The 13,149-nt window shown below is 45.5% G+C and overlaps 1 protein-coding gene across 4 annotated transcripts in view; it reads right to left on the bottom strand.

The window, feature by feature from the left end:
* ndrg2 (NDRG family member 2) overlaps window positions 1-10,166 on the bottom strand; it is a 48,861-nt gene extending 38,695 nt beyond the window's left edge. Inside the window, exon 1 of one of the 4 annotated variants that reach the window (XM_037532796.1) lies at window positions 10,046-10,166. Coding sequence is in view for 2 of the 4 variants with exons in the window: in XM_037532794.1 (XP_037388691.1) it covers window positions 3,202-3,228 (27 nt within the window). In the remaining 2 variants the exon portion in view is untranslated. Of the gene's footprint in view, window positions 1-3,201; window positions 3,244-9,579; window positions 9,825-10,045 lie in introns of those variants that run through there. The other 3 variants (XM_037532795.1, XM_037532794.1, XM_017715268.2) reach the window with 3 other exon arrangements.
* Window positions 10,167-13,149: the final 2,983 nt, after the last annotated feature.

Raw genomic sequence — 13,149 nt, forward strand, 5'->3', positions numbered from 1 at the left:
GACCAGCATCCATGCAAGCACACCATTTGTAGTGCATTCTTTTTTCTCCTGTCACTGTAACACCACGTCTTTCCATTTTAACAAAAGAGACTGTACAAAGGGCTGCGTTAAACAACGTCACTGGCTTCAATGGAGTGCTATTTTTCGCTTCCCATCACTGGAAATACTCCTAAATGATTTGCTTATAGACACAGCCAAGGTACTTCACTTCCAACAGTGCTGCAGTAAGACTATTACAAAAAAAAGCTGTCGAGTAATGATCGGTTATAAAGACAGATACGTTAATCAGCAATTATCATTCAGGAGGTGAAGGTAGTTGTGCCCCCTTGATAATTTATTTTGCCCTCTCGTCTAATCAATCCTGCCACCTGGCCCCCTACTGTGCAACCCCTGTGATAACACTGAGGAACCATGCGGTGTAAAATGGGATGCTGTCATTCTCTCTTGCTCTCTTTCTCGCACCAACAGACCATCCGGTCGCGACCTTGAAGCCAGGACACATCACTCAATTGGAAACGGATGGGGATAACTTCATATATGCAAATTAGATCGTGCCACCATGGCCATCGTTCCAGCACAGGAGCGAGGGATGACTAATCATTAAATGGCTTTGCTGATGTGAGCTAGATCTCCTCTCCTCAGACTGAAGGCCAGGAGGACCTTCTGTAGGCCAGGAGAATCTTCTTGGTTTTCACGCTCCTGTCATTCGGCCAAGAGGAACTCCCCCGTACTTTTCGGCACACGAGACCTACTCGCCCCTGTGCACGTACGCATGCCGAGCAGCGGTACGGAGGGGAGAGAGAGCGAGTGAATGGAACGAGAGAGGAGCCCACGGGCGGGTAAAAATAGCCCGTACGGATCGGCTGGGACTGGGACGATGCGTGGGAACAGAGGGGTTATTGTGCTGCCTGGCCCCGCGGCGACTGTGTCTGGAGCCGAGCCACAGAGCAGAGGAGTTTGCAAAGTCACCTCTGTCACTCTGTCACTGCTGCAGCCAACACTGCGTTTTAATGTTACTGTGTTAAGCTCTTTAGCTGCGCTCAGACTGGATTATTTTGACCCGAGGAGGAAGACGTCTTTAATTGAGGAGTGGTTTTCTTCAGACCCGGAATTACGTGCACCAAAAATTCAACACATTTGGTAATGAACCTTGACACAGCCCAGAAAACCCAACGCCAGTCCACCTGAAAGCAAAGTGGTCAGTGTGCAGCTTGTATAGTAGTGCAGATTTACTGTCCTCTAAAAAGAACTCAACACACAGCCGTTAATGTCTAAATAGCTGGCAACACAAGTGAGTCCACCTCACAGTGAACAGTGGCCAGGGGTTTACTCAGTGAACTAAGCACTACAAACAGGGTGATTCAAAAAGATTCATCCGATTTCAAAATGATTTATTTCTCTTGTAGATCGTTACAGATCAGTGCAGTGAGCTGTAAACGGTGTAAATGAGCATAAAGTTTATTATGTAGTTCTACAAGGTCTCAGTCTGAACCTCCTCCAGCTGTACGGACGACATCAACACCACAGCCAAACTCATCCCAGACTGGACTGAGCGTGTCAGGACACCTTGACTGTCAGCACTGGGGATCGAACCGACAACCTTCCGGTCACAGGGCCGGACCTCCAGACTGCCCCCATGTTCATCATGAGGGTCCGGCCATGTTTCCCTTCCTACTGTAATGCAGTCTTTCATTATACAACCATGTGTTGAAAGTGATTTCCAGTGTAGTAAAAAAAAATTAATTACCTTTAATCCTTCATAAATCTCATTCGCATCTCATAAATTGCGCTTTTCGCAACAGCCTGCATGGCCAACAGTCTTCTCAAGCGAGACAGGCCCATGATTTGTAGGCGTCCTTGTAGGAGACATGCCATGCACTCAGCAGTAACTGCTGTTCACGATGGCTTGACCGTAGCGACATGAGACAACTGCACCAATCAATCACTCCAAACCTGTTACGACGACTCTCTCTGTCAAATGAGCTCAGAATCAGTCCTGGCTGTACCCTCCAGTGTTTTAAATCCTGCATGGATTCACAACTTATAGAGATAATTAGAGATGTAACGTCGACACTCATAGTATCCACTTTCTGATGATATTGGTAGCAAATGCCGGATTAGATATCAGAGGGGAAAAGGCAGAACGAACCCAATTCACTCCGGTAACAAATTCAGCCTGAAGTGCCACACAGTCCTGCTGTTAGCTGTGTACTTCTTCCTGTGGGGTAGCAGAGAGTGCGAGTAGTTTTAGGAGCGTCGATGCGCATGTTAACGTTTTTCTGACACAGGGGTTGTGAGTTGAAACGCTGTGAAATGAATACGGGTATATATTTCATGCTATAGAATGTGTGATATAAGGAACGTTTTCTATAGTTCTATTTAATACAATTATGATATACCTACAATTTTTAACCATGAATAGGAAACACCAACTTTCCTGCGGAGCTCTCGGAACCACTACAGTCAGCCTATCTGGGACTTAAGGATTATTATTTTAATGGAAATTATAGTCCGGCCAAGCTGTCTGAAATGAATGTACATGAAGTACATCACTGCACGGATGGGTTAAACGCAGAGGTCTAATTCCACAGTGTGCAAACACAGAGACAAATGGTTGTAAATTCAATTCATCCATCCATCCATCCATTTTCTAAGCCGCTTCTCCGTCAGGGTCGCGGGGTAAATTCAATTCAATATTTAATAAAAAATAAAACTAAAATGTTGAAACTTTTTTTTTTTTTAAATACATGCTCTTTTTGAATTTAATGCCAATAACACGTTCCAAGAAAGTTGGATGGGGGCAACAAAAGGCTGGTAAAATTATGTAATTGTGTTGGCAACAGGTCAGTAACATCGCTGGGGGTAGCCCGAGCATCCCAGAGAGGCAGAGTCTTTCAGAAGTAAAGATGAGGAGGGGTTCTCCACTCTGTGAAAGACTGCACCATCAAAATAACGTTTCTCAACGTAAAACAGCAAAGAACTTATTTTCTACACTGTTTTCATCGTCTACAGTGCACATTATCATTAAAACGTCCAGAGAATCTGGACAAATCTCTGTGTGTAAGGAACAAAACCAAAAACCAGTACTGGCTGGCCGTGATCTTCGGGCCCTCAGACGGCACTGCATTGAAAACAGACACGATTCTGTAGTGAAAATCACTGCATGGGCTCAGCAACACTTCCAAAACCTGACCGACTCACCTGGTTACCATTCGAACGCTCTGACATCCTCGGCTGCGTACGAGAAACAAATAAAAACACAGTTACTGAAGGAGAAAGGTGCCCAATTTGCCTTTGAATGGCCTAATCAGTGCTGAGAGCTCACGAGCACATCCAGGCTGCGACATGTTAATCCAGATTGTCTATGATAATGTTAGGAAAATTACATGGATACTCTGCCCTGAATAAATCAGCCACTCACATCTCCTACAAATTACATTACAGAACTTCCGCTGGCAAAACTAATCCAACTCAAATAGTGCTTTCCTCTTTCCTCTGCGTCAACCCCGTTACTCTGTTATTACACCATCACCCACTGATACACTGTCCATACACCGGGCACGTCTGTTGTACATCACAGCTCCGTCCGAGCGCAGTGCCAATATCCGTCACATTGTTTTTACGCAACTCTGGGATTCTGTCCACGTCCCGGGCCAATCCCAATACACTGTCCTAGTTCTGTCCAACAATAAAGACTAATCCTGCACTGTTACATGATCGCCGTCTCTTTATCCGTTCATTCGGCTCTCGACGCATCACTTCATTCTTAGACGTGCCGTCTCATTCTGATGGAGATACGCTCTGCTGTCGTCTCCGTTATGGCGTTACATAATGACTACTCATCTTTTCATTCACCCATCAGCCTCGCAGATTCACCCTGCTACTGTTATCATTCAGTACTGCTCCTTTTACTCCAGTCAAGTTAAGAGAACATGGTTTTCTCATGAGCCACTACGTTATTCACGACAGCACACAAGCTCAAGCGTGGAACCTTCAGCGAGCCACAAAACTGACACACTGTGTTTACAGGCAAAGATTTCTGCCAATCCGATTGAACACAGTTGGATTACAGAGTCAGACTGAGGTGTTTATGCACTCTATTCAACAATCTGATGGAAAATCTCCGTTTACATGCTCACTGCAAGTAATCTGATGCAAAATGATGCGCATGCGTGGAGAACCGCTGGGGGTAAACGTTACCATGACAGCGAACATCACGTGAGTCCAGTCAGAGTGAGATGAGCAGCAGTGAGCAGTGCTTGTGTTTTAACTGCTTTAAACTGATGTCAGACTCAGGAAAACGTCCTTCACATGTACTTAGAAAGGAAGACGTCGTGTTCTGAGATATATCACATAAGCTGGACGTCCGTCCCACCGCCGTCTTTTAAAGATCAGAGCATGAACTTCGTCTCCTCTGCAGACCAGTTTCTGCTCCGCTGTGTTGAACGGGATAAACTTTCACTAGTTTCTCACATACAACTTTTCGCACATGCAGAACGGACTTAGGCGTTCCGATAGGGAATGGAATCGGATACAGGCGTTTACACGGATATTATTTTTCTATTTAACAGATTATTTAGAGGTTTACCCACCTTGTTCATTCGGATAGAAACTGTATTCCGAATGGTCTCAATCAGACTAGACTATTCCGACTGAGGTGTTTACATGAACGTATTCTATTCCAATTGAGTTATTAGTCAGATTATTAACGGATTATTAGGCTGCATGTAAACGTGGCTACTGAGTGACGAGATCAGTGGCACGAACACGCTTCTTTCCTAACATCCTAACCAGCTTTAGCAGCGTTCAATCACGTCTGCTCCTCTCAGCTACAGCCCTGTTACAGCACTCAGTCATATTTTAGTGTATACTGCGGTTCACCCCTAAAACCACTACGACCGTACAGAGAAACCCAGTCTGCCAGCTGGTGTCTGAACACGGTGATGCGCTCTGATATGGATGTGGTAGGACTGACGGCAGTGAGGCGGTGTGGTCCATCACTGACCTACCGAGCCAGCTACTGTTTGCTGTTCGTACGAAGTTCACGTTGAGAAACTAAACAGCACTTGTAACGGGACAGCCGAGCCTCGTCACCACACAGCTAAAAACCATCTGTTTTCTTTCTTAAGTTAAGACTATTACAAAACCTGCGGCCGTGCTTTTCCAGCTGATAAAAACAGCTCACCAGAATCTCTCTCCCACTGACCCATGACAGACTGGTGAAGTGTTCCATTGTTTGGTGAGTGTTTGTCATGTTTTGACTATAAAGAACAGCTTAAAACACCAATTAACTGCCCAGGATTCTGAAAATTACGGCATTTTGGCTGACGCTTGTTAGGAGTCTTGCCCAAGGACTCTTGGTGTAGTGTAGGGTGTTTGCCCAGGTGGGGATTGAACCCCAGTCTACAGTGTAGAAGGCACAGGTGTTAACCACTACACTATCCCAACCACAGCTCTATCATCATGACTTCAAGACGGCCACCGTGTCGTAGCCGCTCTGGTACTCAAATGTGTGCGTTTGCCCAGTTTACCAACCAGAAGCTCAGTAACAGCCTGATGACACACCAAGACAAGAAACGGCAGCTCTTCCACGATGCAGCACGTTTGTAATGTCCGTGTGCTCAAAGCCAGCAAATATAAATCTGATGTTCATTTTTATGAGCGGTCTTGATGAAATGTATAAGATGCAGACGTATTAGACACTGCACACAATCATGAAATCTAGTGTAATATTAGTGTTATATTCCAATCTGTGCTGCGTCTGTAAACCCAACACCTCCACTCTCTTACAGTGGAATAGATTCCCACAAAGCGACCTTACATTCGATAAATAATCTCCAACAGCCCAAGGCACAAGCACAGGGGTAAACAGATACACATCTGCACTGGACGCTCAGGCTGCCAAGCCCAGTAATAGACAGGTTTATTACATACAAACTGTTTTTACATTTAACAAACATGCGTCAGCACCAGGAGAAAGCCAGATACGGCTTTGAGGAGGAAAAAAAAAATCCAATCTTTACATTAAGACCAGTGCGGTCACGTCAGATATCGCAGTGGCTACGATTGGCAAACGCCGCCAAAAAAGGACTCTGATGCTGTGAGCTCCACCAAACAGGCTCTGGATCTTGCGTGGGAGGGTGTAGAGTAGTGGTTTTGTAATTAATGCTGGACATTTGTGAACGTGTGACAGTTGATCTGGTTAAATAGGAGAAGACTGTCCATTGCGGCCAAGGACACCGGGCAATGTCGACCAGTAATGCTATATAACATGATCTAGAGCTGCGTCTCATGGTGTGGCACCCAAACAACTCAAAAATATTGCGCAACACCCAGGCAGCCTAATAATGTACCCAAAACCGACACCCTCCCCACCCATCCAGACTGTGCCAAAGCTAAATACGTTCGCTAATGTGTGCAGTGTTGCCCAACAAGTCGGCACGTAGAGTTAAGAGTCCCTTGACAACTGCAGTCCTACCAGACAACGCACTCGTGTGGCTTTAAATGCTGTATGACTCACTATATGGTGCAGCTACAGCCAGAGGCGCTACAGTCCAGCACCCCCCACCCAGAGAGAGTGAGAGTGAGAGAGTGAGAGAGAGAGAGAGAGAGAGAGAGAGAGAGAGAGTGTGTGGAAAAAACTCGTCCAAGCATCGTCCAGCGTGTCTTAAAGCGTTTGAGTTGGCATGGCTTGAACGAACACGCCTTCTGGAAAAGACGTGGGAACGCTATAAGCTGCTTTATTGGCTTCTTTTTATGTGTTTTCCGGCGCACGCGCGGTCAACGCACCTCTGTCTGACATTGACACGCGGTCGTCCTCGCGGGAGAAAACATGCGAGCTAGAGAGCCTGGCTTACTCACTCCGACACCAGTGGGGAGTTTCATTGACTTGAACGAACCGACTCTTTGGACCTGGACGATACAAATGAGTCACCGATTCAAACGATTCACAAGTCAAGCGCAACTTCATCCTCATCTCCTGCACGAAGCTACGGATGGAGCCAGACTCAGAATTAAATAGAGCACGTACAAGAAAACGTGTCCTCCTTTCTGAAAAGGATCCATAATCACGCTGTTTGTAGTTATAATAATAATAATAATAATAATCATAATAATAACAGCACATCTATGAGAATCTTATAATTGATCAGTTACTTGGACCCAGTCTCACTTCTCATGTCAACCCCTACCCCTTGTTACTGGGGTGGTGGTTGAGATCTTCCCTCTGAAATGGGAGCCTCAAATTAAAAGAGCATCACTTCATTAACAGCTACTAGCGCCGCTCTGTAGGCTGCCCTGCCCGTCTGCAGGGACAGCAGAGGAGGGGAAAGTTCAGCTCCTCACTGCTGGGCTTTAGTTACATTTAGGGATCATACGCCTTCAAAGAGGGGGGCAGTTATTTATCATCACCCCCCCCCTAATTCTTCAGTGATATGAAGCTGAAGTCAGAGATTCTCGTTTGAATTTTCCCGTTCCACCTTAAACGGAGCAGCAGTTACATTCTGGTGATTTAGATGTCAGAACTGCTGGACTATTTAAGGTGGAACTGGAAAGTTAGCTACTTGGCAGTCGAATCATTCGCATGCTGTTAGTGATTTTTTATGCTTGTTATGAAGAAAACGAAGAAGAAAATTCTCACGTCTGTGGGTCTACTTGGCCTCTTGCTCAGCCAACTTGCTGGTTTGTCTTTCTTCCTCATGTCTCTCTGTTTGGAGTCTCTGAAAAACCTCCGTCTGGAGGGCCGCGTAGCCCCAACACTTCGCCCCACCCCGCTGTCTCAACCAGTGTCGGGACACCCCACCCCTAGACGTGAACGCGGGTAGGGCTGAGTGCTGGGGCGTAGATCTGTTTTCTAAAGGTTAAGCAGTTTCAACTCACCTGCACTCTTAAAAGGTGGTTCTCCAAGGGTTCTTTAGAAATGAAAATGCTTTGATATAGAACCACGAGGTTCTCTGCCTGGAAAAAGGGTTCGTCAGCTGGAATGACAATGGGTTGTAGTTAGTTCTGCACAGAACCTTTTGGAAAAGCGTTCTATATAGCACCAACAAAAGGTTCTCCTACTGTTACCAAGTCAAACTTGCTTCATAGGGTTCCGTGAGTGGTCATGATGCTATATAAATCCACTCCCCTCAAGAAGAAGAACCCTTAGAGAACCCTTAGATAACCAAACTAAAGCATTTCCATTATGGAACCAGCCAATCAGAAGCATAAAGGCCCAAATCAATACCCAGAGTGTCCAGGAGTCAGAATAAACTGCATTGTGTGATGAAGGGGCTCCTAATCCTAATTCTCTGCACTCTATTGCTTCATGCTTACCCCATTCTCCAGATTGATGGAGAACGTGGTTCATGTGGTTCTAATAAAACCTTTCAGAAAAAAAAAAAAAGTTCTATATATAATCTGGTTCTGCTGTTATGACGTCAAGCTTTTTGGTGCTATACAGAACCACATAAAATCCATCCATGAAAAACCATTTCACCACGCAAAGAACCCCTTGAGCATGCAAGTGGCTCTACACGGGTCTGGTGGGTCCAAACAGAGCCACTGCCAATGTTCAGCAACCATCTCTCAACGTGCACAGAGGGTTCGATTCAGATTAGGGAGTCGGTTCGAACGAACGATTCGCTCACGAGTCGAACGCCGCTGTCAGACAGACAACAAAGAGAAAAACATAGAAAACAAAGAGACGGAGGAAAGACTCGTCCGTTCCCTTCACCGGCCTGCTATCACGACTCGTCGGCGGGACACGCAGGTCGTGTGTGTGTGTGTGTGTGTGTGTGTGTGTGTGTGTGTGTGTGTGTGTGTGTGTGAGAGAGAGAGAGAGAGAGAGAGAGAGAGAGAAACAGCCAGGCTTCAGTCGACTGAACTGTCAAAGGAGCCGTCAAGTCAGAGGGGGGCTTTACTGCGACCCCTCGGTCGGCTTCAAGGTCTCCCTCTTTCAGGGATTACGTGCAAACATGCACACACACACACACACACACACACACACTCACTCAGCACCCCCTTAGCTAACGTTAACAGTCAGAAGCTGCGGTTCATCCCAAAATTTCATTGACTCGGGCACAAACCGCGGTGTGTGACTGCAGCATATACTGCGCTATTCCAGCCACAGACGACCACATGAGCGGGTCCGCGTGTGGAGATATGCAGCCCACACCAACACACACGGCACATGGGTGAGCCTCGCTCACCTCCAACACATCTCCTCCCACCGAAATGCCATTTTCTCGTGTCAGCGAGCCCATGTGAGCTCTTGTTTACAAATTACTGAAGTCAGCTCGAAATTTCCCCGTTCCACCTTAAATGTGCAATTAGTCGCTGCAGCGCTTAAGGTGGAACGGGGGAATTCGACTGAGGAGCTCGCTTCAGATAGGCTAACCAACGTCAGCATTCTGAAGACCAAAACATACGAGCTAACGAGTTTTATTCAAATGTGACTGATTTATGTCACTCTATAAGTGACTGTTCGGGCTTTTTTTTACTTAAAAAAGACCGTTTATCTTCTGAGGTGGAGAAAAGTCAAGTTTTATAGGTTAGTTGGGATCCAGTGTAGTCGGGCGAACACAACACTGAACTTACCCTGCAGCCGAGCGAAAAACGACGGTTGAGAATTCAAACTGTCAATGTGTAACGTAAATTACACGACTCGGGACCCTCTTCGCCTTGCTGGGGTTTATTTTCCAGTCTCGTCCTGTTTTCCCCCTCAGAGTTTTCTGTTTCGCTCCTTCTTTCCCGTTATTTTCGGCTCCCGTTCCTCCTCACGGAATTGCCCCGTTGCTTCGCTCTTTCTGGACCCAACGGTTAGAAAAAAATCCTACAGAAAATACGGAGCCGTCAATCAAATACGGCGGGTGAGCACACTTTCGGCAAGAGCGGGGAGGCTACACGAGCACGCGAACGCTGAACTACAACTCATAACGCACATTTGTCTGTGGAATTCGTGTTTGTCCAACCTTTAGATGTAAAGATAGACGCCTGTGAACAAACTGGTAAAAACAGCGACCGTGAATGGGGGGAAAAACACGCCACTCTCAGCGCTACTCACCCTTTTTCCCGGTAATGGTACGCGCCAGTTGTTGAAGTAGCTGGTGGAACAAAACTCGTTGGCATTCCAAGGTTCTGGTTACAGCTGGGAGGCAGAAGCAGGGAGGCAGGGAGGCAGGACACATTCCTGTCAGGACGACCAGGTTACGCCCTCCAAACCTCCCGACTTCTCAGGATGAACCAGCGAGGCTTCGTTTTCGACGAGGAGGTTGAGGCGTAGAGCTTCACCGTCTTTACTGTCTGTGAGCTCGTAAAGGGGAACTCCACCGATTTTTCAAAAATTCTGCCCAAGTCGGCGGACAAGATGTAAACAAAGTCATTCCGAGCGGTCTGCTTCGTTCTGGAGAAGCTTACCGAGTCAGATGAAAACTACTTTAAAAGGTTATCACTTGAAATGCTTCGATATCTGCCGCCTTACATATTGTTTAATGATCAGATTTTGGCCTAGGGAGTATTTAATCCATTTGTTTTAACCCATTCGTGGCGGAGGGGTATCATGTAGGGCGTTATGAGGCAAAAATAGTACCCCCCCAAAATGTTTTATTTATTTATTTTTTCCACATTTATGACTTTTACCATCATCCACATCACACGTGTGGGTTCTCTGGTGGTTCTGGATAGTAAATAAAGTGTCTATATCTGTGTTGTAGTCGTGGTGACCCCTGGTTCCCATCACCACCACTGTAAAGACGTCTGGACCATTTTACACCAAACTGCTCTGAATGACTCTGTTGACATCTCAACCACTGAATTATACAGACATTTTGGAAAATTGGTGGAATTTCCCTTTAAAAACACACAGTTGGAATGGGTTCAGACCAGTAAAGCATAATAAGGGGAGGACCAGTGACCAAAAAAATGATCGAGAACAACAAACTGCTTGGTAATGTGAAAATAATAAAATAAAATTTAAAATCCAGCCTTCGTCATAAGATTTTTTGAGATTTATTACTATTTTCCCATCATTAACATCACATATAAACACTCAGAAGACTCGTGTGGGTTCTCTGGTGGTTCTGGATGGTAAATAAAACGTCTATATTTGTGTTGTAGTCATGGTGACCCCTGGTTCCCATCACCACCACTGTAAAGACACCCGAGTCACTACGTTTCCCGGCAGTGCACATTTCACATCACCACCCCGAATGACTCCATCTACACCTCAGTGAGTGAATTACGCGACACACGCTGAACAGAAGTCTGTGAAAATTTCCCTTTAACCGATGATTTAACTTCACCCAGGAGTAACCCGGCTGCATAACAATGCTTATGTAGCATTTGCAGCTATTTGCCATTGCAGTTCTCCAGGCTCTTTCTACCCAGGCTTTCCTGTAAGCCTGTCTGGCCTCGTTCTCATGCCACATTCATCGGTATTCAACACGTGTCGTGGCTGAACGTTTGTTAGAAATGCCACAGACGCAGAGAGAGCACTGTAGCCTTGAGCCATTGCACACGAGACGTTTAACATAGCACTGCTGACAGCAGTGGTAGGCTCTGAGAGCAACTGGCACATCTGATTAACCATTAGACCAGGCAAAGAGCTGCTGACCTCAGTCCAGCATAACAGAGCACCAAACCCCCCCCACCCCCTCCGAATGTTCCCAATCCTTATCTACCTCTGCCAGGACTGATAAAGGAGAGGACCCTGCACAAAAAGGAACACACACCCTTAAGTGCTGCTCTAGAACCAACAGCTCCCTGAAATAAAGGCCTTTGGCACTGAAGGGGAATTCCACCCATTTTTTAAAATTTCCCTTTCGTATGAACTGGTGCACTCTAACGAAACGCAGACTCGGATTTCTTCACAGTGGTTTTAATAGGAACCCAATCATTACCCTATGATATATAAACGACCAGTGAACGTACACGTCTTCAGGGTTATTCTATGTAGACGTTTCCTATAGAATATTTTCACTGACAGTGCAAGTACCTCTCCACTTTCTCCAAACTCTCGTAAAACAGCGTCTCAGACGTCAGGCGGTGAATTCATAACCATTTCACGTAGGAGCCTTCTGTGAGGGAGCTGTTCGAGGTGGACGTCTGGTTCCCATCACCACCACTGTGAACAATCGTGTCGCGGCTTCTCTAAGACGGAGCCTTTCACACCAAACCACTCGGAAAGACTTTCTTTACACCTGGACCATTAAACTGCACAGGAACTATGAGAAATCTGTAGGTTTCTGAGAAATGGCAACTTTGGTTCCAGGCATTTTTTTGATAGGGTGCATCTATTACGGCCTAGCTCCACCCACACTCAGCACAGCCGTGTCACGTCATACAGATAAACAAACCGATATTAATACCAGAGGGAAAGTCGTCTATTACAGCAGCATAAAGTAAAGAGCAAAACAAGAGCAAAAGTACTGCTAAACACTATTAAGCAGACGCACAAACAGAAGTAGAGGTAAAGATACATTATAAACAATACCAAAACAACCATAAAAACAATGAGCAGTACAAATAAAGTAAGTAAAATGACCGATATTACGCAGCTGACAGTGCAGTGGTGCGTCACGTCCAGTGAATAAACACCGTTAATGTTGACCGTCGTCCAGTATATACGGATGAATAAACAAAGTGGCAGTGCATAGCAGAATGAGAGTAAAACGAAATATAATGTCCAGTTGGCCCTCAGTGAGCCAGTCCTGTCAGGAGCTCAGTTTACAACAATGTGCCAGTGCATATACGACTAAAACGTGTTTCCTGTAGAATCTAATCTACATAGAATATCCAAATAGGTCTTTTTCATTTGTATTAATGACAGCATTCACACATATGGTGCATGTTGCCTTGGATCTCGCTGGGTATAGCAGCTCTGAGACCCTTTCTTAAATCAAAACCAGTTGGTTTAGTACCTAAAGCTTTTGCAGTGCCTGCAGTCTGGGAATTTTGCATGTTTGTTTCCTAATCTGAAGGATATTCCAGAAGGATTTCATAATATCATATATCATATCATAATACAATGCTCACAGCTGGATTTGCTGCCGAATTATCTAATACATAATGACCCAATACCAAGACTAGACAGTTCTTCAAAAACATGTAAATTTATGCATATTTATGCATATTCAAGTAAATAATCTCATTTGCATATTTGAATGTTTT

This window comes from Pygocentrus nattereri, chromosome 22 (assembly GCF_015220715.1).
Source record: "Pygocentrus nattereri isolate fPygNat1 chromosome 22, fPygNat1.pri, whole genome shotgun sequence".
NCBI classification, from domain to species: Eukaryota; Metazoa; Chordata; class Actinopteri; order Characiformes; family Serrasalmidae; genus Pygocentrus; species Pygocentrus nattereri.